Below are 27886 nucleotides of genomic sequence, written 5' to 3'. Positions count from 1 at the left end.
GTTTTGTAGGATATATATTTCTATTTTATGTTATCTTGTCACGTTTCTATTGTTTCTGTTAATAAAATAGTTATTTACTTTTTGCTAAATTCTACTAAATTTTAAATAGAGTAGTTCACAAATCTCAGCATTTTAAAAAAAAAGTATCATGAAGGAGTCATCAATAGGTTTTTTTCCACTTTATTCTTTGCTGTTATTCTTGTGGTAAGAAACAAGCAGCCACTTACAGATTAAACAGGTTCACTGTCCAACACAACAAGAGTCTACAAACACACACAGCCACTGACCAGTAACAGTGCCTTCAAAACAACAAAACCATCCAACAATAAAATAACGTTGTTGTAGTTAATCGTATAAAACAGCACCAGTTGTTGTGAACCTGTGGGAGAGATTTCACTCCTCCGTCTCCATGTGGTGCTCTTCATGCATGGGTGTTGGTGTGGCACGGGTGATTCACATTGGCACATTTATTCTTTCAACTAAAAAAACAAACAAACATCCTAAATATATAGTACACAGGCAAGAAGACGTGATCATGTATAAATATAATACTGCTAGGCAGGAATGAGACATCATCAGGAGGTGAGAGGATCAGTGGTTTTCTTCAGCCTGTGCAGCTCAATCTTCCTGCTCTGTGGAGACACACTACTCCTCTAACAATGCCATTTTATTTTCCTACTAATAGGAAGTTTACTTTCAAAATGCAGTCCATGAGATGCTACTGAAATTCAACAACAAAAATTCATTTCTGTTTCTTACTTTCAAACCCGCTATGCACGAACTAGGGCCTCATTTATCAACAGTGTGTACAACTTTGTTTGTAAAATTTGATCAAATTGTTCTTGTGCTTGACAATGTGCAAATGTTTAGAACAACAAATATTCATGTGCACATAACAAATTCTTAGTGGTAGTAAGTGAGAATAAAAATATATTTCCTAGAGCTATTGGACAACCCAATATTTTCAGGTGAGTTTCATTTGAATCTAGCAACTTTTTTGCTCTGAAAGTCTTTTATGGACAAGCCACTTGTGAAAGTGCATAATAAAATGTTATTGATTTATGAACCTTATTAAACAGCACCTCAACTTCATTGTCCGCAATGTTTGTCTTCTTTTTCTGTCTCAGTTACTACGTTCTTCCACCACAAGTACTCTATATAAAGTTTTTATTATCGTCAATAAATCTCATAAATAGACCAAAACCAACAATTAGTCCAATTAACAAACTATCTGTGTAGTCAAAGCATGATATTGCTTATTCCTCTGCGACATAGAGCTCCATTATTTTTCCAAAAACAATCAAAAAAACAATGAACCACATCACACAACACTGGGTGACATGTTCCTTCATTACAACGAACACACACATTGTAGCTCATTATGGGACAATCCCACACACACCGTCCTGCTGCTGCAAATACTCACTAGTACACAAAATGTGTATTCATCCACCGCTAACAGAGGTCAGACATTTTAACAATTTACCTAGCCAGTTTTAAACCTTATTCGTGACCCATGTTTACAGATTTACACCTTCAATAGGAACCAGAAGAGGTGAGTGTCTCAGACAGGCTGCGGAAGTGAGAAAGTACTGAAAGACAAGCTAATGCATTGTTTGTTTTGGTCTTTACATAGGATTTGTTGACAATAACAAAAACATAGTATATGGCCTGCTACATGTTTTAACACTGCTCAGCCTGTTAACAGGATGGTGGTGACCTTTTATTTCTTTGTGTAAATGAATCAGTTTTAATGTAGAATAGGTAGGATTTATAACTCTTCACTATATACCAGTGTGGACGCTTATGTAATTTATACCAATGTTCTTGGGCCTGTTTTACTCACATATTGATAAATGAGGCCTCAAGTGTTTACAGCAGTCAAACAGCTCCTGTTTTCACTCAGAAGGCTCTAAGTGATCTCTCAGATAAGTGAGAAGGCACTGCGCTAACTTTTACTGATGTAAATTACAGCAACCATGATTCTTTTGTTATGTATTATCAGTAGCAAAGTAACAGACAACTTTTCCTCTGTTATCTCCACTGTGATCTTTAAATCACATACTCTTCATCCTTCCTTCAAGAAACTGAACTGACTTCTCCTCTATGTTCTAGCACTTTGCAAAGTCTATAGGTATGACAAAAATGATGAAGTTTCCAGAAACGCCTACATTTAGCTGTTGTGGGATCAGTACTAGGACTGGAGTTAAAATCCAAGGTAAACCCACAGGTTACTTACATCACTCAGTCTATAGACCCTACTACGTTGCAGGTGAGGTTGGGATGTTTGTGGGACATGTGTTAGTCAGAAGCAGTGAAAGTACAAGAATGGATGGGGTCAAGTATGACTCTGTTAAAGAGAGTGTAGCTGTAAGATCACATGGTGTTTGAAGCAGTTGGATTTCATCACCACACAGCACAGTTCATCCATTGGAAACAAAAACACTGTTAGAGGAACTCACGGTGCAGCAGGAAGCCGAGCACAGTGGGTGGTTTAATCACAAACAGAATCCACACACATCTTCATACGAGTTTAAAACTATGGTGTCTACAGTGTACTGTATGTTGGTGTGTGTGACAGGGGTATAATAGATATTTCACTGAATCCAGTTCTACTATTTTTAAATAATTCGGTCGACATCACTTCAGTTGAAACCATCAAAAACTGTACTGGTTTTGATCTTTCACAGTTTGTTTAATTTGTTTCTTCACGGGATATGAGCAAGGTGCTCATGAGCAGACTTTATCAATGTTAGTATGATCAGCTTGAATTTGGAAAAATATTTAAATTCATAGATAGCCCTTCACTCTCATGTAATTAATCAGGTCAGTCACTCCAATTAAGACACAAATTAGATTTGTAAAAGTCACTTTGGCAAATCACTGATCATCAGGTCGTCACTGGACACAGACACATGCTTCAATTTATTTCCCCCTCTTAACTTTAATCCTGTGATTTTAAATCAGTGCAGTTTTCCTGGTTATTCAGAAATATACAAAACACGGAGGCTCGGATGGTTGAAGCTCATCACCAGTGATTACCAGATACCACTGGAGCGGCCGCCGGGAGGGGCCAGGATCCGAGCCGAGGACCTCTTCGGGATGTGGTCATCGACCTGAGACCCTGAGAGAAAAACACCCAAAATACAAGACATTAAAACAATGTTTATACTAAACAGCTGCAGTGTCATTAGTTTTATTCCAGCCTACCTGAGAGGCTAAAGGACGACTCATGGAGGTCTCTGACCCCCTGGTGCACCCGACTAGCACAGCCTTTGTTGGGTGTCTCTCCATCTATTGGGCCCAAACCGAGCTCCTTCTTCAAAGTGTTTGCCACCTTGGCCACATCACCAGAGTATGGATCCCTGACAACTCCTTTATAAGCCTGAGTCTAAAACAGAGAATTAACATCATTAATACATAAACATAGGGTAGGGGTCATTTTAACCCAAATGTTATCCAGTTGTCCTCAAAACTAAAAATGGTTTACTTTTTTTACTGTATGATGGAAAAAGAGCCCACTGGTGCCTGATGGTATGACAGTCTGGTATTACCTGTTTGGGATGTACTATGCATAACAGATGATATCTAATACATGGACATTAAAACACACACTGAAAAGTATTAGGTAAATTAATTTAAAAAATTTAATTTGTTAATTAACTTCTGAGAGCTGTCCACTGAAGAAATGTGAGCACAACCTTTGTTGTCTGGTGTTCTTGGCTAGAGGGGATATTAAGTAATACATACAGAAATAATAGTCCTGTCAATAACACACTCATCAAGTCGAAAAAGGAGATGACAATATATTTATTTGACTTGACAGTTATGAATCTAATCTTGGGCAGTGTCCTCAACAGTAGACTAACTTAAGATCACAGGACCAGACTGATTTTGGCTGATTCCTACATGCACCTAAAAGTTGTTGCCTTTTCTGCTGCAAGATAATGATCACTGTGATTAATATTCAAGCAAGGCAGCAAGCACAGCCCAGAAAAAGCACATAATAAATGACATGCAGAGAGCTCATTGAGTAATTCCCCACCACTTAGTAGTAAACTATCCAGTGCACCTAAAACAGAGCAGAACCAGAGTATGCAGAGGCTTTGATGGAGGTTTTTGCAGACAGCGGCAGCAGAAAAACAGTGTCAGCGAAGAGGGAGAGCATTAAATCCTTTATAAAGACTGTCAAACCAGTGGAGTTAGACACAGTGTGATGGGTGTGTTTGCTGCAGGTTCGCTGTCAGCTGACACAGCACAGCACAGCACAGTGTGAGCCTCGGTACCCTGCTGGAACTTTATAACAAATACAGTAAAACAAAGTATTTTGATTCAACCTTTACAGTGAGGAACGTGAGGACGGAAGCACAGATGTGAATGAATGAAAGGGAACACACCTTTTCTCTCTGCACCATCTTCTTATAGAGGAAGTCAGGGAAAGTGCGCTGTGGGTAGAACTTTCCGGATCCCTCAGCGCACATGAACACACCGTTCTCACACACAAGACGTCCTCGGCTGATGGTGACCAAAGGAACGCCGTGGCAGCGCATCCCCTCGTACAGGTTGAAGTCTCCACCCTGCACCTGCGTGCTCACGGAGATCGTCCTGCACAAAGAGAAGAGTCATCAATAAAAGTGTTTGATTTCCTCTAAATCAAGAAATTATGACAACATGGTCTGTGTTTGTGTTTGAAATATATCTGCATACCTTGTTGCATCTGGATCCCAGACAACCACATCAGCATCGGCCCCGGGGATGATACGGCCCTTGCGTGGGTACAGGTTGTAGATCTTTGCAGCATTAGAGCTTGTCACTGCCACAAAACGATTCTCATCCATCTTTCCTGTAACCTGCAGTTATAAATGCATTAAAAATACAACCATGGCATGTACATATCAATAATCTATGATTTTAATTTATATCAGGCGATTCTTTGTTTACTACTAATGTGTTTAATGCTGCACACAGTTTGTTAGTGTGCATTTGTGCATACGTACCACTCCCCTCTCCCAAATGACACTCATCCTGTCCTGGACTCCAGCCACTCCATGAGGGATCTTGGTGAAGTCCTCTTTGCCCAAAGCTCTCTGCTTGGTGCTAAATGGACGGTGCTCTGACGCCACAACGCTCAGAGTGTCACTGGAAACAGTTTAGGGTAATGTATTTATTCACATCACCTGCTCAAACTATCAGTGATCAATTATCTCTTGCATAATGAAAATGTTTTTTTACTGTGAACATACCTGCCCAGCAGGCCCATGAGGTAGCTGGGTGTGTTGGGGTCCAGGCGGAGAGGAGGGATGATGACGTGGGCGGCAGCGTGAGTCCAGTCCTGGTGGTAATACTGCATCCCATTCAGCACCGCGTGAGCTACTGTGGTCTCTGCATGGACCACCTTACCTGGAAAGACAAAATGGCGAGAGAGGGAAGATTATCATCCTCTTCATCACTGTCACCATGTTTTTGACTTAACAGGTGACTCACCTTGCATCTTGGCAGCAGCAATCATGTCTCCAGCAGACATACTGGATACATTCACCAGGTAGATCGGGCAGCGGGCCTGCAGTCACAAGTGAATCCATGGATTTATCAGTAACCTACAGACATCTGCATATAAACACAATATTAAAACCTAGTGTTGCCTATTTACCCTGTTGGCAATGGTGACAGCTCTGTGAGTAGCCTCAGACTCCAGCTGCAGGTAGGAGAACAAACAATAGATATTGAGTCTTTATCACAAACTTTTATCCAAACAAATGGTCAGCTTATTTATCCTTATGGGAAACATACATTTCACTGTTGACCAACTAGTGAGGAAACTTTGTTTCTAAATGCCGAGGAGCAGAAATCATCATCTGTATAGGTCCAGTCAAAATGAGGTTTCCCTTTGCAATTTTCATTGTGATGAAAACAATAACTTTAATACCCAGTGACCATTTCCCTGGCCAACATCATACCTGCCATTCTATTGGCTGGGTAATTTTGAAAGGGTTATTTTGGGTCATTTCATAAAAATCTGAGAGTGAGAGCAGGAATCTGAGAGGAGAAGAGAGGACGCAGCTTGAGTGCAAGAAGAACTGAAACTGAAGCAGGACATTTGTTCAGCAACAGTACATCTGAGTGCAGAGCAAATTTGTGCTCCATCAGGGGCTAATTGAGAGAGTGCAGGGTTTTGAGGGAAAGCGTTACAAAATCTGAAATAAAGATAAGAAAGAAACACCATATAATACCCTTGAATATCCTTAAAGCAACATTTTAAGTATAAATAAAGGGCTTCCCTTTAGGATAAACGAAAAGCAGAAAGAGAGCAGATATTACAAAATGCTTTCAGCCCACTTAACCTTATCAGGGTAATATCTAAATTGAAACATATGAGGGATTAGAAATTACCTCTGATGTAAATCTTACCTCCTCTGGTCGACTGATCTCAATACCCTCTGGTCCACTGATGCCCAAATCCAGAGCCTCTTTGGCACCCTAACAAAACACACATATGTTCAATTTCATTATTCTTTCCTAAATATTCAAAAAACACACACACAGCATCTAAAATGTTTCAACCTAAGTGTCCAAAACAGGTAGTGACAGTAACCCTATCACAATAAAATATTCATCAAGGATTCTACTTGAATGGAAGGGATGGAGGAAGTAGATTTGTTTGTGTGGGTATGTGAGTGCTTGCGCACCTCTGCCACCAGCTCGCCGTTCTCGGCGTGGACACGTGCGATGGCCCCGATGTCCTTACAGGTCTGCAGCGTCTGGTAGAGCTCCGAGTCCCTCAGCATCATCATGTCTTTGTAGGCCATGAACATCTGGAAGGAGTTTACCCCATGCTCCCTCACCAGGGTCTCCATCTCATTACGCACCTGATCACAAGGCAGAGGTCAGAGGTCAAGGATAGCAGCCAATCACAGCTGCGGTCTTGCAAGTTTTGGTTTGAATTCTCAAAGGCAGACAGTGACTTGCACGTGTGTGTGTGTGTGTGTGTGTGTGTGTGTGTGTGTGTGTGTGTGTGTGTATGTGTGTGTGTGTGTGTGTGTGTGTTATATGGGGCATAAACTGAGCTTGAGAGCAGCCAGAATGAGATCACATTGCATTCACATTGGTGACTATCAAAGAGGGATTTGCAGGGTAGAAAAATCTATAAAATTCACTCAAAATGGAAAAAGAAGCTTTTTGATCTGAACCATGTTAAATATTATAACTGTCCTGCAGTGAAATAACAGATATAATGCACGGCATGGTCAAGATAAAGTATTGGAGCTGGAGCCAAAATCCAAATAAAGAATAGCTCCTCCGTATCCCTCTAATTTATTTTTTATAGTTGATATTTTTATATTTTTGTCATCTTGACAGAATTACCATGATATTTGTGACTGTACAAGTAAAAAGACTCAAACAAATTCTTCAACATTTTGACAGAGAACTGTCTCTGTTGACGTTTCTCTTAAGACATCCTGATGAAAATGCAACTGGCAAGATAATGGTGATGCAAGAAGTAGCATATACTGTGTTCAGTGTCTTTCTTCATTTAAAGGCCATTATACCATAGAACCATCTTAAAGCAGCACATGTGAACCAAACTATCACAAGCAAGGATGGAGATGATCGCACACAAAATTAATGCTACTAACCAAATATACTTCAGGTTAAAATTTTCAAGTTTTTGTCATTGTAGTTTCCTCTGTGTTTCTCAGAAATGTTTGTCAATGTCAGTTGGATATGAAACCATTGTTCTGAAAATCACAAACCATGATCCAGACACTTCAACAGCTGGAATAATATAATATTAAAATGAACAGCAAAGTGTTGACTAGCATGTTGACAATCTATTTATTAGTGTGAATTAATTGTATTTTAAGTGCCAGAATATGAGATGAATACAAGTGTCTTTTCATACATGATGTTCAATGATATTATATATCACTGTGGACATCTTTGGGTTTTGGATTGTTGTCTGCAATGTGATGGGCATTTTAAAATATTTTTTGCCATTTAATAACCAAACAATTAATCAATTACAAACAAGAATAAAAAATCAAAGGCAAATTAAGTCCTGAGTAAAATAAAATAAAAAACCTTGCTTTTAGCTGAAATGTAGCAGCCATTCAATAATTCATTTGTTGTACATAGCCCTTGATTTCACAGTGGAAAAGCAGCATTGGACATTTTACTATATATAATAAGACGTGGCACATGCTCAGGGTCATCAGATGATATAGTACAAACATTAAAGCCAAAGGCTGAATGAGGCTCGTTGACTCATAGAATCTGTCTAATGTGTTCACTGAGCATATGTTTTAACCTAGTTCATGTAAGGTTTAATCTAGGTCATTACACATTTCACCCATAAATTAAAGTGTTTGGATGCTTTATTGTTCACTCTGTACAGATAAAAGACTGAGGAGTGTGATGGTAAAAAATTATATCTGTTTATAAAAGATAGAAGTGGAAGCGCTTCCAGGCTGGTGATTGGTCTTGCTAAATCTTGAAACTTTGACCCCTCAGTGGGTCTTTACCTTTGGTCCCCACCAGGTCACGCCGACATGCAGAGCGTAGTCACAGCACGCCTTGGCATCGGCCAGGGCTCGGCAGTTCTCATAGGCGTCCAGCAGGGAGCAGTGTTGTTCAGGCAGGGCCAGAGCCATCACCATGGTGGTACCACCCATCAGAGCCGCCTGGGTGAGGTGAGAGGATGAGAAGGGGTGAGTTAGGGACGAAGGATGGAAAGAGGGAGAGAGAAAAGGGAAGACAGAGGGAGAAAAAGAACAGATTGATTAGAAAAGAAAACAATGATTCCACTGTAAAGAACACAGACTCTGTTTGTGTGGACGATGAACTGTTTTCTCATCATCATACGGTCTACCAGTTACTACTTGGATAAACTGATGGACGACGCACGTGTACTAAGTTGGCTATTCACATATGCTGTTCTGCACATAAACATGTTATTGGAAAGCAAAGTATGTATAATATTAATATGTTTCTTATTTTGGTGTTGTGTACGTTTTACCAGAAATGTCTTATTATATTTTTGATGTTTAATCTGTTGCAGTGTCTCGTGATCCCATGTGAAATTGACCAAATGTTACATGACACAAATAAAAACTGTAAACACTCTGATAATGCAATGTTCTCTTGAGTGTAAAATTTTAACTTTTTCTAAGACACAACTTCAGAAAAAATGCTAATTTAGTCATTAGCAAACAAATTTTCCTTAGTTTGATACATTTATACCCCTATAGTAAACTTCTTTTATGACTGATGAAGACAGGCTGAATGTGGAGAAAAGTTAGAGAGGGACACGGAGAGAAAAATGAGAGGAGATGACAGGCTGGAGAAAATGGATGCAGTGAAGGGAGTGGTCTGCAGTGACTCGTCGCAGTCGGCTGAATGATAAATGCACTCTTGTGTAGCCATGACAACAGATACTGCTCAGCCATGCCTGCCACATGTCCACACCCTCCTCCTCCTTCTCCTCTTCCTCTTCCTTCTCTCACCATCCCAAACTGTACTGACAGTCACCCATTCAATATCCTCCAGCATATTGCACTGAAGAGTGAAGGGAAAACAGGCAGCAATCATTTATCAAACAGGAAATGAACACAAAGAGTTTGGAAACATTGCTTTTCTTATATGCTCTGTCACTGCACTACACACTAGAGACTTGCAAGAGAGCCTCATTCTCTCTTTAATTCACTTTCAACTCACTTGAGTCAAAATAAAAAGGTCACTACTAAAGTATCATTAATTCTCCATCATTTCTGACTGAATTTGAACATGGCCCTGATTTCTGTCAGCGTGGATTTGATACTCCAGACTCCAGATGTGTTGGAGACGTGGGCGGGGTCATCGGTTTTTCAGTGACAGCTCAATTACCCAACAAGCTCTTAGCTTTCACATTACCACAGTAACCAATCCAAATCATCTGCAGAATCAGCATCGAAGGTCTCTGCACATGTGTGCACAACAAGTGTACTGTCATTGATCACTGTCAGTGTGTGTGAGAGTGTATCTTTGAGTGTGTGTGTGTGCGTGTGTCAGAGATCAGGGGACACAGACACACAGCTGGGGATTGTAGGATTTACACTGCTTGTCTGCAAGACCTAAATTGAAATGTACTGCCAGTGCTCTTCTTTAAAAAACAGGGATTGTGAAAGATGTGTTTATTGCGCCCTCTCCCACATCTTCAGCCCATGTGCATGTGTGTATTGAGTGTTATGAGTGTGCATTTTCATCAGTGTGATGGTTTCAGGGGGCAGTATCTGACTTTTCTCTGCCACGATGGAATAAAGGAGCTGTCTGCTGGTTGAAATCTCTTTCATCCTGCTCTCTTTTGTGTTTTTACTTTGCATCTGTAACTACAGGCACAAAATAAACATCCAATTTTAGACTGTTTGAAAGATAAAACTGCTCAGGAGGTTGAAGAAATACCAAATTATCACTAACAGGCAGTTCGTAATACATAATCAGTCAATTTTGTTCTCATGAGGCTGTTTTTAACTGGTGTTGCTGGGCAGAATGAATCCACCATTCCACAGAGTAGAAACCAAACTAACCCTTTCTGGTATGAAGCATTTGAAAAATAGTCTCTATCATGCAGTTCTTCACATTTCATTTATAAAAACTTTAATAGAATAAAAACTTTAGTTCTTTTAGTTTCGTTTTTTTATACTGATTTATTGTGTAATTTAGATGGAACATGATGTATATATATGTATATATGATATATATCTATGCATATTGTGTAGACAAGTCTGACCACAGACAGCATGTTTATCCTGTAGTAATACACTACATCATACCATCTCCTGTCTCCCCCAAAACCCCTTTGGTTCCTTCAACATATTACTGATCATTGACAGATGAAATAAAGTGGATAGGCACTCATAAACCCAAAACAGTGTTTTAACATGAATCCCCCACTGTATTAAAGACCAACAACCCCTACTGTGAAGATAATCCCCTGACTAGAAAGTAAAACAGCCTGATGAGAGCCACAGAGATGGAGGAGAGAGAGTGAAAATGTGTATCTGCTGGTGTGTGTTGGTGTGGGCAGTAGAAAGTGAAGCATCAGAAAATAGCACGCCAACGCACACATCACTGTAGTGATTCAATGCCAGAGCTTTATGGTACAGTATGTTCAGAAAATTTAGACAACTGATGTAAGTAATCATGTAAGTCATGTAAGTAATTTACCAAGCTGAAATATCAATTTTTCACTGGTTCCAGCGTCTCAAATGAGAGTGTTCACTGCCTGTCTCTGTTTTTCATATCATAGTAAATTAAACTTTGGTGGGTTTTGAGCTCTGTGTCATACAAAGTGAGCGATATAAAGACGTGACTTAACTGTTTCCTGAAATTTTATAGACTGATTGTTAAATCAAAATAAAAACATTAGCTGGAAATGGAATTAATCATTACTTACAGCTCTGGTTTCTACTATGCAAATGAAAATGTACTAATTTATACTCCATTAATCAAGCTAGTTGCACCACAGAAGTTGTCCATAGAAATCAGATCAACGGACCAAAAATGTCCTATAAAAAATCTTGCTCTGCTGGATACTGTATGTATGAAAAAGCGGGAGAGAGGGGGAGACTCTGAGTGTGTGTGATGAGAGGATCTCTGTATGTTGGACTCTGGGAGAGGCTATCAGTGTCGGGCAGATTACCACTGCAGCTCTCTGATCAGCCTCTATCAGCACCACTCATACCTCACATTACAGCTGAACACCTCACCTTCCTTCACACACACACACACACACCCCTCCCTCCCCCCTCGACCTCATCTCCCTCCTCCTCTTATGCTCGCAGAGACATTAAAACGATCTCTGCAGTGTCTGCTGGGATAGATACTGCTCAGGCTATATGTCAGGTCAATATTAGCTATCAATCAGCAGTCAATCTGAAATTCTAATATGACAGATATGATTCATCAGTACTGCACTGTAAAGACTGATTGTGTATAATAGTGAGAGTAGCTCAAAAGTAAGTGCAGTATAAGTACATTATACCATATTCTGTAAGTAGTTAATAGTACAAATGTTGTAATAGTAGATATTGAGTGTTATTGTGGTTTGTAGTTTGTAATTTAAGTGGTCTAAATTGTGTTTAAAAGGCTTTTAAAAACTGATTTCTGATAACTTGTAAGACTTCTATAACAAAATGTAAATGCAGGAGAGGGTTTTCTGGTGATGTCATGGACCCTGACATATCTAGGAGAAGCTGGTGTTAGCAGTGACAATACGTTTGCATTTCCTGTTACTGGAGTTAATGTATGGGGTATTAGTAGTGTTGCTAGACAACAAATGCAAAAATAAGTTTTTCATTCAGCTTTGTTAAGTTCATACATTTTAAGTTAAAACGCAGCAGGTAAAACACAACACCAAGTGCTGCAAGTGCCTAAATATAACCATAAAAAAGGTTATAATACTGTGGTCACTGCAAGTGTATTGTACTGCAAGAGCAAATATTTCGGTGGAAAAAAAATACCTTGTGAGCATTTTACTGATCTGTTCAGTATCAATATATTCTCCACTCGATAAATATGTAAATTAACAACATATCCTCATAAAATTTAAATATCCTCTAACATTAATAGAAAATGTAATCCGCAGCGGGCACCTTAGTATATCCTTATACTGAATAAAACATTTACTTTTGCCCTGAGGAAATTCTTTATTGAATATTGCATATCTGACTTCTGTTAAGGTTAAGTGAACATACAATACAGCTCAATAACTGGACACAAAACCTCATTACAAGATGAGCAACACGTATAAACAGGTCTGCATCTACGCTGGACCTTTCTACTTTCCACCGTTCGACCCTGTTATATAAATTGTCCCTTACTGCAGATCAGTATGAGGCTTTCCTGGGAGGGAACAGGGGGTGAGACAGCAGGGGGTGAAGCAGAGGAAACAGCAGGGAAGGAGAAAGAGAGAAGGAAGGAAGGAGAGGGAGCAGACTGTTACAAAACGATCGGAGGGAGAGAAGAGGATGCGGGGGGAAATAGTTTTGGGGTTCATCCAAATTGCACATGAGCCATTGCCACGGTAACACAGTCACCATAGGGACTACACAATACTACCATGGTCATATGTTCTCACACACACACACACACACACAAACACACATACTGCTCACTCTGATTACCACACTAAGAGTGGGGGTTAGTTGCCATGGCAGCGAGGTCAGTGGGTAGGGGTTAGTAACGTGGGGGTTGCTGTGGTAAAGCTGGCATATGGGGGATTCAATCCCCCCAAATTCCTCTCACCACACTTCAGTTGGCATTCCATTAGACCCAGGCCTCATTTCACTGCAGCACTGCAAAGTCCCTGCAGTTCATATAATTTGCCATAAAATCTTCAAAATGCACTGGCAGTGTTATGAAGATGAAAGCTACTGGAAGTGCCTCGGATATCCAGTTAATCTCTTGCTGTTCTTAGAGGCCAGTCAAGTAATTGTGCTGAACAGAAAGAACGTAAACCTGCCACGTTCGGTGGATAAATGGAAACAACGAGTGTTAAACACATAGGGATGAAACAAGGCCTTTTCACAGCAGACATTTCTATTTGTCATAGTAGAAAAAGGCCTATTAAGTATTTCAAAATCATGGTTTGAACGAGCTTCTATTCGTACCTTACTGTACAAAGTCAGTAATTGGTTGATTAAGTTGGGTAGTGTATTCACAGAAAATGAATGAGCAACTATTATACTAACTATTATATGAACTATGTCTCATTTGTATGTTTTTCTTCCTCTGTTGTCAGTATGACACAGTGACTGAAACACAGCCAAATGTGTTAATCAGCAGACACTTTCAAGCCATTTCCAAGCTGCTGCTCTGCATTGCTAAAATCTTGATTTTATAACAGTGAGGTTGTCTGAGAAAATCAACAACAGTTAAAGACCATGACTGCACTGTGATTTCAGCTATATTTACTTGTAAATTGATCACTTAGAGAGAAAGTTAGAAGCTCATTCATGTCAGCTGCTGTGCAGTCAACATAGAGAGGTGTGCCTGCGCAGGGAAAGCCTGACCTTGGCAATACCGGTGTCTTCTACAGAACATACCTAAGGTTTGTCCAAAAAGTCAATAGATCTGTCACCAGGTGATTTTTTGAAAAAAAGTAATTAAAGGGCTCTGAAATAGTCGGTTAATCTAGTGACAAAGACGTTAAGGTGTCAACACTGTTTTCTTAGCGCCAAATCATTTCAAAGAACCAACTCAAATACATAGTTGGCTGACCAATGGTATAACTTCATCAGTGAGTCAGTCAGTCAGTCAGTCAGTCAGTCAGTCAGTCGGATAGGATTGGCCCTGCTGTTGTGGTCTAGTCAAAAACTATGCTAGGCAACAACAAAAAAATGTCCCACAACATCCTCCAAAACATGCAATAGGCAACACACTTGGATTTTTAAGTCTCCTATTCATTTAATCATCCTCTCCGCTCTGAGTCTCTGGGAAATATGGAAAATATGCAGATCGTCCATCGGAAATGAACTAATAAACCCAGTATGAATGAAGACTGAACAGCTGTGAGTGTGAGTGTGTAAAAAGAGAAGTCTTTGCTTTCAACCAGAAACTTGTGACAGCTGTTTCGGCTTGCTTCATATAGGACCAGTGTGAGAACATGTGTTGTCATTAGTCGTAATGATGAACGTAAGAAGGGATGAATATTTGAATATAGACAAGACAGAGAATGAGTGAGAGAGAAAGTATGTCTGTGTGTGACAGCTGTCTCTCGATTCTAAATGTGTTTAATCACAGGCATGCTGACGAGCCTAGTCATAGCTGTGGGTGTGTGTGTGTGTGTGTGTGTGTGTGTGTGTGTGTGTGTGTGTGTGTGTGTGTGTGTGTACCTTGGTCCCACTGTAGAAGTCATCCTGGATGCTGGCGTTCATGAAACTTTCCTGCAGATGCACGCTGGTGTCTATTCCACCCGGCAGCACCAGCTTTCCGGAGGCATCGATCACCTTGGCCCCGCCTGGTATCATCAGTTCTTTTCCAACCTTCCAGAGAGAACACCAACAGAGAGGTTTTATACAATGGCCGCAGTGAGTGCTTCATCCTGATTTTTAGCCTTGACAGTGGTTTGGCTTGAGGGATAGCAATGTTGGTCTGTTACTCAGTTGGCCAGTCCACCACTTTGGTCCAGACAGAAATATTTCAAAACCTCTTGGATGGATTAACTTGAAATTTCACGGCCCATGGAGGATAAATCCTACTGATTTTGGCAGAAGGTCAAAACCGCCATTTATCAATTGAAATATCACAATATGGTGTAAATGGTGAACATTATCTGCTAAAAATCAGCATGTTGGCATGCTCACCCTAGCTTTTAGCTGAAAGCACAGCTGTGCTCAGGTACAGCATGGCTGCAGGATCTTGGTCTTGTTTCAAATATGTTACTAAGCTATAGCTTCTATTATAGCCTAGTAAATGAGTAGTAAATGATCACTCCAAAGTTGACAAAGACAGTGCCAACACGTACAATATTATGCATTTGAATCATGGAGCTGCAAGAGAAAAGCCACTGTAACATTCTTAGCCTTTACCTCATCCATTATTTTTTTGTATTCACCCACATAATAGCCTGGAGTTATCAGAGTGAACAACTTGCATGTAACTTAATTTAAGCATTTTATGTGTCATTCAAAACCACAGAATGGTGAAAAGTAAACCCTCACAGGTTGGACATGAGCACCTTCTGGCATCAACACTGTTGTTGCAATGGAAATAATAATTGACAAAGGGAACAACAGCGCTCATGTGCTGCCATGGCAGCGGAGTGTTTCAGCAGAAGTACAGATGAGCTTTCCAGGTTTCTGAGTCAAATGCATCCTCTTCACACAAACCGATGCTTATTTCCATGACAGCATTCTGTGAACTAAATATAGCGTTCACTATCACTGCGCAGAGCCACAGAGTTCACTGAGTCGTTCATTCTCTTCATACTGTATTATGGTGAAATGAGTCACACTAACAGCTGGGTATATATTTGACAGTGAATGTGAGGTGATGTATTTGTGCGTGTGCCGGAGGAGAAATAAATGATGCAGAATGTATTTCAATGTGTATTCAATGACACTGAGTAAAAGTCCATTTGCATGCAGGAAAAAGAGTGTTAATGTGGGTTACCTGCTGAATGATGCCATTCTCAATGTAGACATCTGCTTCGTGGGTGAAATCATCGTTCACCACCTTCCCTCCCTTGATAAGGATACGCATGGACCCCATGTTGGCAGCCATAGTCCTACCAGAGGAACAAAAAGGCATTTAACATCGATATATCTCAACTTCTTTTAGGGAAGCTTATTGCGAGAAATGTGAAATGACCGAGAAAATGCTGCTGCATGACTCATTTGGCATGTTTGAGTGACAGCCCAACTGGAAACCCCTCATTTTTTTCAGCCCAGAACACTCCTTCCACAAGACCAATGTTTCTGCACACAAATGCATTTCACCACAAAGTAAATGATAGTTTGCCTAATGGTTACCACTGCTTGCTCTTTCCTTCCAAGTCTTGGCTTTATCTGGAGCATTTGTGAGAGATACTGCAGACAAACACAGAAAGATTGAGCCTTAAAAATAGGTATTACTTGAATGGAGGCAGAAAAAGAGGTAGATAGGAAGATCAAGCCAGATAAGCAAAAATAGTCCTGATAGTGGGCAAAATATAGTGTTTTATGATTGTCTAAATGATATGTGTGAAACTTAACTCAAGGTTGGAAGCTCCAGAAAAAGTAAGTGAACTAGTAAGTGGACCGCAATAATCAAAATTTTGTGTCAGGGGTTAACCAAACCCCTGGCAGATATTACTGAATAATACTTCCTTTTCAGTATTTGAAACAGTCCAAAGGATATTCAACTTCAATCAAATTGTACTTTTTGTTTTCAGAAACCTGCCCTTGCATATCTCTGCAGGAACCTGGACTTTCCAAAGGTCCTTTTCACAGTCCTGCACCAACAAGAATGATTGCAAAGGCATTGTGGTGCCTTAGCAGAAAAATACAAAGTCTCAGATGTTGCAGAAATTAGATGAATATAACTCAATCAGAGTCTGCATTGTACCACTCTGTTTTTTAATTGTATTTTGCTTCTGAGTTACTTGTTACAATTTCTGACACATATTCTGTCTTTCGACCTGTCCAGGGCCCGAAAAGATGCTGGGATAGGCTCCAGCCTCCCCGCGACCCTACTAGAGGATAAGCGGTAGAAAATGGATGGATGGATATTCTGTCTTTTTGTCCCAGGAAACAGAAAACTTCCTCCAAGCTTTTAGTGAGTCAGCTCAGTCTATGAAATATTAAGAGGTGAAAAGAGGATCTATAATTTACAAATCTATTACAGCATCTGTGGGAATATAACAGATTCTCAGAGTTCTGCAAGGATTGATGGAAAGTACAGGCTGGAGGAAGAAAGCTGGTTTAAAATGACTAATAACAATAGCTGCAGTGTTTTACAATTTCCTTCAAGGAATCACATATGACCTCTGTTTGTAGTGGACATGTTAAAGTGGATGAAACTGTCTGGAGCTAAAACGATTAGTCAATTAATCTGAAGAATTACTAATTAATAACTATTACTAATTGTTGCATAACTATTCTAATAACCCTATCGAATCGTAATAAATAGTTAATAATAGTAATTTTTGGAGCAAATATTGCACACATTCCCTTGTTGCAGCTGTTCAGGTGTGAGGATTTGCTGCTTTTATTTGCCTTATGTGAAGCATAAGGTTTTGGAGTGAAGTAATTTGCAGACATCATTTTATACATCAAAAATCATTAAAAAAATAATGCAGATTGATTCATAATGAAAATAATTGTTAGTTGCAGCCTTACTTTCTAGAAATGTATAAAGCATGGTGAAATAAAATGATCCTACAGGGCTTTTGGTCAAACAACATGGATCTAATTAACCTAATTTCAGGCAATTTTTGCTGTATGTTGCACAATAAGCACTTTTCAAAATGAGTGCCTGAGAACGTTTCCCTGCCCCCTCCGTTACAAGAGATAATGATAACTTCTGGCAATGGTAATTTCAGGTTGTGTTACAGTACATGTAAAACCCATTTTATGTGTTTCATAGACTCGTGTTCAATCGAGGAATCTGATCTTTCGTTTTCAATAGGTTTACACATTTTATAATTACAGTAAAAAAAAAAAGCTGAGTATTGTATTTTAGAACTTAGAGACAATTTTGAGAATTGTCTGCTTGTTCAAAGTGTCTTGCTATAATGAGAGTGGGATTGTTTTTTATACATTTTACTTGCAAGGATAAATATAATACTATATGTGGCTTAAAATCAACCAATTTACTCCCAGATTCCCATCAAATAAAATATATTTTGATTTAATATAATAAATGACAAATTTGTGCTTTGAAATTTAATATGTTGCAGAATTCAGTGTTTTATGTATAAACATATTAGAAATTATATTGTTTATTCAATGTGTTTTACTAAGTAGAGGTCTTACATGTGATACTTTCAGATTATTATTGAAAAAGCAGCTTGATTAAGGCTAATGAGATCAACAAACTGAGAGGACCTTCTACAAACATTCCTGTGTGTGTATGTGTGTATTCTGCATGGATGGCTATATGCAATGTGTTTGATGGCAGGACACAATAGCCTCCCAGTCACACAGAATCAACTCAAAGAGATGGAGGAGAATAGAGAGAGGAAGGAGAGAAGAGAGGAGGGGGACGACAGTGGAAGAAAGAGAACAGTGAAAAGAATAACGAAGAGAAAAAAAAAGCCTGAAATTTGTATCACAACCAGATGAGATGGGTGCAATACTTAAAGGAATACATTAGATTTGGTTTTCCTGTTGTGGAATTTACTTTTAAAGTAACAAAATCATATAGTAGATACCAAAAATCATTCATGTATGCCTCACAGACAAATAGTCAATTAGTGCATTGGGTTGAATAATAGTAAAAACCAGTGCTAACAGTAGTTACTGCTCCAAACACAGAGGTGGGGTCAAGCTTAAATTCAGTGTGAGCAGAAAAGAAGAGAGTAAGAAAACAGCAGTTATTTTCAAGAAAATATTCATACTATCTGGCTTTGCTCTAAGCCATACCCTAAGCTTATTCCTTCAGCATTGAAGATAAATCATTTGGGATCAGGTCAGACTCCAGTTGAGCTCAGAGAAGATTGAGGCGAGAAGAAGGGATAAAAAAAAAGAGATAGATAACTTAAAAAAGAGAGAGGCACAGGAATAAACATGGCCACAGAAAGAGTCCATGATAGAGGAAGAAGAGATGCAGAATAAGAGTAAGAGGGAGATGATTGTGAAGAGATGAAAGGTAAAGTGATCGTGGTAAACATGGCAGTGGCGCTGGGGGGTGTGCAGTATGGAAAGCAGCGCCCTAAAGGCCTGGCAGCCAGAATAAAAGATTGGTTTCCCAGGAGATGAGAACTGGAGCGCTTTCAGTGGAAAAAAGGTTACACACACACACACACACACACACACACACAAACAAACACACACACACACACACACACACACACACAAACAAACACACACACACACATGTAGTATGGTGAGGCATACTAACACACCAAGACTGATTTGCCATTTCAAATTAATTTGTTATAAAATCAACACAAACACAGACGATACTGTTTGTAAAAACCCGACCTGCTGACCTTTAATTGTAGTGCCCCCATCAGACCGATCAATGTAGTGGAACTGTTTACTTATATTTATAAGTTTACTTTAAATTTACTTATAATATATAATATCAAAACAGATTTACAGGAAAGTTGTATTCTGTTGCGGATGGTTAAAACTTGAGTGCTATCTTTTGTGTATGAATGTTTCTGACACTGGCAATTAGAGAAGACATGATTAGTTGATTAATTGATTAGTTAATTAACATAAAATAATCTATCTATCTATAAATCTAAATGTTTAAGTCACATTTTGAGCAGAAATACCCAAAAATGTTTTGGTTACAGCTTCTCCAATAAGAAGGTTTTTATATCATGGTAAACTGAATATTTTTGGATTTTGTACTGGTGTTTGGACAAAATGAGACATCTGACAACATGATTTTCGTCTCCGGGAAACTATAATGGGCATTTTTCATTAATTTTATGTACTAAATGAACCATTGAATCGTTGAGAAAATTATCTGTAAATATTGATAATAAGAACAACTACAGAATTAGATTAATTGGCATTACTAGAATAATTAGTGGTAGTGGTACTATCCCTTTAAAATTTTATTCCTGTTACTAAAATCTACAAATATATCTGGGATCTGAGGCTGCATCTCCATTTTTGTGACTGAACTCTAAACCACATTCTTTGTCTTGCAGTTCTACATTCAGTATATCTGTGAAATTTTGTGGAATTGCTTTGAGTTACTTTCCTCAAATGCAATTCATTTGCAAGTGTTAACTATGTTTAAATGGCTGTTTATATAGGGCCTGTTGTGTCTGATTAAGGATTAAATGGTAGATGTTCCCCTTATTTTGTTTTCAAAAGCTGAAAAATATTAAAAAATAAGGTATTTTTCTGCAAGCAGAAACAAACTACATGTAAGTCTTTAGCATTAATAAATGATACTGATGCTGCTGAGTCTCTATCAATTGTACAGAAAGTGATCTGCCACTGTCCAGCCACAGACTCACAACAAATCCAATAGAAACTGACACCACACTGCAAACAGCGGAAGATACCGGATCCAGCAGGCCTGGTGCCAAATCAAAGGACTGATTGAGTTCTGCTGCTAAATACATACTGCCAATTTCATTCAGTTCAGTGCTTTTGTTGGCATTAAACCCTGATGTTATTACCAAACATAAAACAGAATATAATGGACTCAAACCTGTTTCTGGCAAACACAAATTCACAACAAAAGCATCGGATGAAACTGATCAATCACTTACATTACTGGACATATGGCATCTAGTGTTTGTTTGGTTCTTTTTGTTCTGTCCCTGATGTCGGCATGTTAAACATTTCAATACAGTCCAGTAGTTTGTTTTTCATTTGAGCTTCTTGCAGATGTGAGAAAAAAAGGAAAAAGAGTGAGTAGAAGAGAAAAACAAATAGTAAACTTGATAGAAAGAGGGCGAGGTGGACAGAAACAGAGTAATGCCTACATGAAATTCTGGCCTCTATAACTGATATTTAAAGGCTGAAGCTGCTGTTGTCACTATTTTCCAGTCAGCTCTGTCCAAACCCACACAGCTGACTGACTATGTGTGTGGGAATGGGAACGCTGACTAAACAGACCACTGCACCGGACACTGAAGGCTTTGTGTGTCTGTAAGGACTGTAAAGCTAAAGGAAATTAAAGTCAACTTATATAATTGACATTCTGGACAGTGACACCTTTAATACTCACAAACACACAGTAAGCCCTCCAGCTGCTCACAGGAAGGGAAAATAAAAATCACAGTCATTGCAGGTCATCTTGCTTTCTGTGGTACTGTAATCCTGAATCATGTTTGGTTAAAAATGTATTTCAAAAATCATAAAATATAGCAATGTTTACATAGCCTAATCTTCTTTTTTCTTTTTTAGAGAATCTACAATAATACACAACCACATCCAGTGGTTTCTGTATCTATATTCTCATTTAAGAAGTTTGATGGATGATGTCTAGACACTGCAAATATTATTCAAAATATTAAATAAGCATTTGTTTTACAATATGTATCGTCATTTTTCAAAGAGTGTTAATGCAGAAAAACAGTGACTCTCAGTCAGCAAACAACAAAACTGTGCATCATAGTCATCATCTGGCCTTCTTGCTCTCCATAATCAATTATACTGCTTTACCATCGGGCTTCAAACTATCATTTCCATCATGGATTAATCTGCTGATTATTTTCTGTCAGAAAATAGAGGAAAAATATCTCATAATTTCCCCTCAGTTCAGGATGATGTATTAAAATGGACTGTTTTATTAATTGTTCAGCCAACTAAATCAGTGAAGTGGAGTTTTTGCTTATTTTTATCCAAACGCATATCAGTGATATTTTTTTTGGATTAGACACACAGACTTTTTTCCGATTCAGTGGGTCAACTTGAAGTGATTTGAGGCAACATGAAGAAATGTGATGTAACTTGAGGTGAACTGGGAGACGTGATAAGACATGAAGCACAGTGAGGTGTTGTGAGGCATAGTGAAGCGCTGTGATGTGACATGATGCAATGTGAGGCGTCGTGAGGCGTCGTGAGGCGACGTGAGGTGACGTGAGGCGTCGTGAGGCGTCGTGAGGCGTCGTGAGGTGACGTGAGGTGACATGAGGTGACATGAGGTGATGTGAGGTGACGTGAGGCGACGTGAAGCAACATCATGAGGTGCAGCCATTGGCCTGTTCTTAAGGTCATCTTGGTATGTCGTGGCCTCAAGATTAGCATCACGGAGCAACTGTCTGTGTCTGCAAAGGCAGTTTGAAAAGGTACATTTCCTTTGTCACACTAAAACATGAGATGGCTTCATGTGGACGGGAGGTTGAGATCAAAGATTACATCTAAAAAGGTCGACCCTGTTGTCTGCAGCAGTTACATGTTCTCACTAACCGTGTCCAAAAATCCACTAAGCTGAAAATCACAGATCTATTTTAGAATTTTTCAGTGTAGGTCTATGGTGTGAGCGTGTGTTTGCTTTCTGCTGTGTCATAGTGGGTATGAGACAGTCACACACAGACACACACAGATACAGACACACACACATGCACTCGCACACACACACACATACATACACAATGACACACCAGGCAGCTTTTCTCACTCACCCTGTAACCTGCTGCTTCAGCACACACACACACACACACACAAATGGAGAAATGCACACTCACAAATAGATGCACATGCACACAGCAATCACTCATACACACAAACACCTTATGCACACAATTTAACACACATGCACACAGACACACCCTCACTTTTCTCCTCTGTCTCTGCAGACAGCTTTTTTAAATGGGGGCGATAATTAATAATGAATGAGGAGCAGCAGCAGACTAGACCTAGACTCCCAATGTCACATCATCACAATGTCACAGACACACAGCATCATGACAACATACTGCAGTCATACCGGACACACAGCCACTTCACAGTCTGTGTATAAACTGTTTCTGCATCATCAATGTTACTGAACAACAAAAGTGATTGTGATTCTTTCATTGAGGAATCAAAATAATTTCTGTCCTTTCCATAATATAGTAAAATCTAAGACCTTGAAAACTACAAATAATAACGAACAAAAAAACACTATATTAATCAAGAAATTCATTATAAGTATGTTTAAATCTTTTTAGAAAAGGCAGAGGTGCAGTCAGAAAAAAAAGAAAAGCCAGCTAAAGAATTAAACCTTCAGACAGTGATCAAGAAAGTCAAATCTATTTTTAGAAAAAAGCTTGCATGTTTAGAAACAGTTTAAATTTGACATAGTAGCTGCTGACATCCTCAGATGTCTGTTTCTGAGCAAGTGCAGACTACATGTGTGGCATGGAAATATGTGTGTATGTGTGTGTGTGTGTGTGTGTGTGTGTGTGTGTGTGTGTGTGTGTGTGTGTTGATGCATGGTGTAAGTGAGAAGAAAGGAGTAGACAGCTGCTGACTCCTGCTTGATCTGGAAACTAATCGCCACAGGGAAGGATGGCGTACAGTGTGTTTGTGCACACGTGTCAATTTGTGTGTGTGTGTGTGTGTGTGAACAACAGAGCTATTTAAAAATCGAGAACAAACGTGCATCAGACAAATTTACAACCAATTGGAAATAAGAATAGACATTAAACACTCACTCACACACACGCTAACACACACACACACACACACACACACACACACACACACACACACACTCAAAGATACACTCTCACACACACTGACAGTAGGTTGTGGGTTCTGCTGGAGGGTCATGAATGAATAAGCCAATAGTGAATAGTGAATCATGCACAGATAAACAGACAATAACAACAGCAGCCACACAACTAACTAGGGCATCACTCTTAGGATTAGGAGCATCTCTCTCTCTCTCTCTACGTGAGATTGTACTTGTGTCATATTGTACCTGTGTATTTTTGTGAAGGATGGACAGATGTATCTCCTTATTTTCCTACACTTTCTGTTTGCCTTTGTCGACTACTCAAGAAACTAGCTAAGAACGTTTTTAAAAAGATACTCAGAGCATTTTACCTTTGACATTTAGTCTGACCTGCCCGGTAACGTTTCTCTGGTGCCACCTACAGGCAGAAATATCCGTTTTGATGGGAAGATTTATATGACATTTATTGAGTATTAGTTATACTTCTCAGAGGATGAATCCTTTTGATTTTAAATGACCTGAATATGTTTCTCTTTTACTGCAGCCATTAGAACAAACTTTACATGATTAGCTCTGCAGCTGGGGAAAGTCCTGATGTTCGCCAAAACTGACACAGATGCTTACGTTTTTCTTATTTATACTACATTGGGTGTCTGCATAGGTGGACGTATTCAGATTTACATGCAGTATGTGTAGTTGGAACATATGGTCTGTATACTCCGAAGTGGATGTTGAATGGTCAAATCACACCACACCCCACACCTTTCCCGTGTCATAAGAATAGCTGTTTCCTAAAAGATTTGTAACTTGAAACCAAAAAAAAATAAATCCTCCAATCACGCCCACTTCACGCAGCAGCTGGACAGGTGTCGACAAATAGTTATCAAACTATTTTGATAATCACATTTTTTAAAGGAAAAATACTGAGCAATTTCTTGGTTCCTGCTTCTCAGATATGAGAATTTACTGCTAGTTAACTGAATATCTACTGGTTACTGAATTCAAAGAAGACTTTTGGATGTTGGATGTTTTCAGACATTTTCCAAATCAATTGATCACTCGACAATAAATATGATCTGCTTCATAAACAGGGTGAACAATAGGCGAGAAAGGTTTGACCAAAGAATCTTTTTGCTGTGGGGCAACATTGCAAACCATTGCACCACTCTTCCACCCATCCCTGGTAACTGCATAAAATATTTACTGAGTGCTGTCATGCAAACTTGAGAATTTTGGTTTCTTGACTCATTTTGTGGACTAAAAAACAATCCGTGATAATAATGGAATAGATGCAAACTATTGTAGTATACCATGTGTAAGTCAACAGTTGCTTCATCTTTCTAATGCATTCAATTCACTGTGCTGCACTGAGGACCCCTGAAGCCCCCTTAAAAAGGATTATTTAACCGAATGACGTGAAGGCCTCAACACTCCCTTATCCACTGGTCTGTGTGCAAAACCAACAAAGGAAGAGGAGGTAAAACAGAGAATCATATCACCTGTTCAGTGCAAAATGCTGTACTCAACTACACACACACACACACACACACACACACACCAGCAGGCTCGTTTGTATGCATGACGACACCTGCATACCCCCCTCTTCATCACTACCATTACTCAATACATTTGGTAGAACAGAGAATAACCTATAAACGAATAGCAGACTTACATAACGGGCAACACACACACGCATACAGCCTTAAATTGCACTGATGGCACGCCAAACACACACACAGACAAACACACAAACACACACACACACACACACACACACACACACACACTCACATCTCACCCATATTTCATCGCCACACGATGCTTACTTGCAATCAACCAATCGTTCATTTTCCACTGGATCTATGTGAAATTCACACTCTGTCATTCATTTTTTCGTTATTGGAAAAGAGAATCTAGCATTCATTTGTAAATTCCCATTCAAATGTAAACGGAAAAGCACGTCATTTGGGTGGTTGAAAATGTAAAATAAGCGACAGAAATATCTGATATTAAGCTAATTTAACGTTAACAAGTGGGAAATTAACTGACAGTAGAATCTTTAACGTTAAACGAGATATAACGCATAATTTTATGGTTCTAAATGAGAATATTTGTGCTTAAAATTCATCTGTATTTGTGAATTACTCCTAGAATAGAGAAAATAAGCCCTGATATTTTAATATTCATAACATTTTGGGGTGTTTCTTACCCTTTTTCCAGGTTTCCAGACCTTCCACAGCCGGAGCTTCTTACTCACTCTCCGTTGCCCAGCACCAGCCGAGTGCGCGAGGACAGCTGGCACAGCGCGAGCCGCAAGATGCTTCTTCACCAACCGTCCCGCAGCAGCCAATCAGAAAGCCTTCGGATCAGAGCAACAGAAAATCTGACCAATAGGATATGAGATGTGTCTATAGAAGGGGTCTCCGTTCTAAGCAGGCAGGGGCGTGTCTGCTGCTTTGGGTGCTGCCTTCATATGCTGTTGGAAATATGGCAACGACTGCCCCAATATCATAGAGGATGGTGTACAGCATTATAAATGATTGCTGTATATATAAAAAACACTAATTTACACAAATACAATAACAACAAAATAAAATATCATATATTTGTCCACATTATTCTGTTATTTCTTTTTATTGTTTTATACTTTGTTTTAAGTTTTTAGGCATTTTAGCTGTAATTTTGCAATATTTCAAAATTTATACTTTATTTATTTCACTTAAATAAATCATCTTTTCTGACCTCTTAGCCTGTCTGTTCAGCTACTGTGACATTTACATTTCCTCCATGGGATAAATAAAGTCTTTTCTTATTGTTAATGTGTTTTTTGTAAAGCCCATAGCCTACTGTAAAATATCTCATTGAGCATTATAGGCTCACATAATCATTGCTCTCAAAAGACAACAACAAATTCCCCATTAATAAATTTAACAGTCAACATAGTGAGAAAGGTTAATCTTTGTAATATTCAGACGTAAAGATGTAAAGGAATAAAAACATCAGTTACCAACATCTACATTTCCTCTATTTTGTTCAGCTGCTGCATCAACAAATTAATTATGCATTGATTGATCTCTTAGATTTACTATCAATCAACAGAAATCCTCTTTAGCTGCAGCACTGTGTTTGCTATTATTTTTCGGACCTGCAACGCTTGAATTGAAATGCAACAAGTGTTTACAAGGAGCACTTGAAGGCAACAATATGGAGCTGAAGATCCACAGTATGGAGACAGGACTGTTCTCCTTGGCAGCATGGCTGGCTGCAGCTGTGGTATATGTGTATACATATATAAAAGCAATGGCTGGTGAATGACTGAATATTATTTGAGAGATATGACTACTATTGCACACAAGTTAGATTGGAAGGAACATACTGAGCAGTAATGAGCAGTGCACATGGTGACTATCTTAGCTATATGGACTCCCAATATTTAATTCAGTCTTTTTCTTAGTCTACGCTTTTTATTATGACAAAAACTACAACACTAATTTGAATCTTACCATACTTAATTAGTGGCCATTTATACCTTGACATAATCCATTATGAGGCAGAAGCACTGACATTAGGTAGGTCATTGAGACTAATCCTAGTAGCTGAGTAAAATGTCTACTTGCGTGCACTTAAATGGTTGGAGTCCAGTTTGTGAGAATTGGAGCCTTGCAACTTTCCTGGAGGCAGTGTGAATCAACAAAACTTCACATATATGTCATACACTGACAGTAAGGGTGTACCAATTTCAAATCAAATTATTAGTATGTGATTTCAGTTACTAAAATAGGAAGGGTTGGGCGTTGTAGGTCAACTCCTGTCTCAACAAACTCTCACAAGCCAACAAACTGTCGCTGGCAAGAGTTTGATCTGTAACAAGCACAGACAACAGACGAGGAAAATGCTGAGTGTTATTGTGTTGATTTGATGTCAGCAAACTCTGCTGAGCCACAATGGAAAACAACGAGGGAACTGACATCAAAGACACTTAAATAAGCTGTTAAAAAAAAAAAACTGACTTGGATTTGAGTGGTTATACCCCTTACTGACGTACAGTTAGATAACACTGAAACTTTAGGCTGAA

The 27886-nt window shown here is 39.0% G+C and overlaps 1 protein-coding gene across 1 annotated transcript; it reads right to left on the bottom strand.

Annotated features, from left to right (window-relative positions):
* Nucleotides 1-164: 164 nt before the first annotated feature.
* Nucleotides 165-26175, bottom strand: LOC130160661 (dihydropyrimidinase-related protein 5-like). The gene is made up of 14 exons (XM_056363310.1): nt 26021-26175; nt 16147-16261; nt 14868-15017; nt 8520-8678; nt 6687-6866; nt 6409-6477; nt 5651-5695; nt 5485-5560; nt 5244-5400; nt 4998-5139; nt 4708-4850; nt 4398-4605; nt 3211-3391; nt 165-3124 (listed from the first exon to the last, which is right to left on the bottom strand). The coding sequence occupies exons 2-14, from the start codon at nt 16255-16257 to the stop codon at nt 3039-3041; spliced, it is 1707 nt and encodes a 568-aa protein (XP_056219285.1). The 5' UTR covers nt 16258-16261; nt 26021-26175; the 3' UTR covers nt 165-3038.
* Nucleotides 26176-27886: the final 1711 nt, after the last annotated feature.

Source organism: Seriola aureovittata, chromosome 19 (genome assembly GCF_021018895.1).
Source record: "Seriola aureovittata isolate HTS-2021-v1 ecotype China chromosome 19, ASM2101889v1, whole genome shotgun sequence".
Lineage (NCBI taxonomy): Eukaryota > Metazoa > Chordata > Actinopteri > Carangiformes > Carangidae > Seriola > Seriola aureovittata.
Note: the sequence above shows the minus strand (reverse complement) of the source record. Positions and strands in the feature narration are given on the sequence as shown.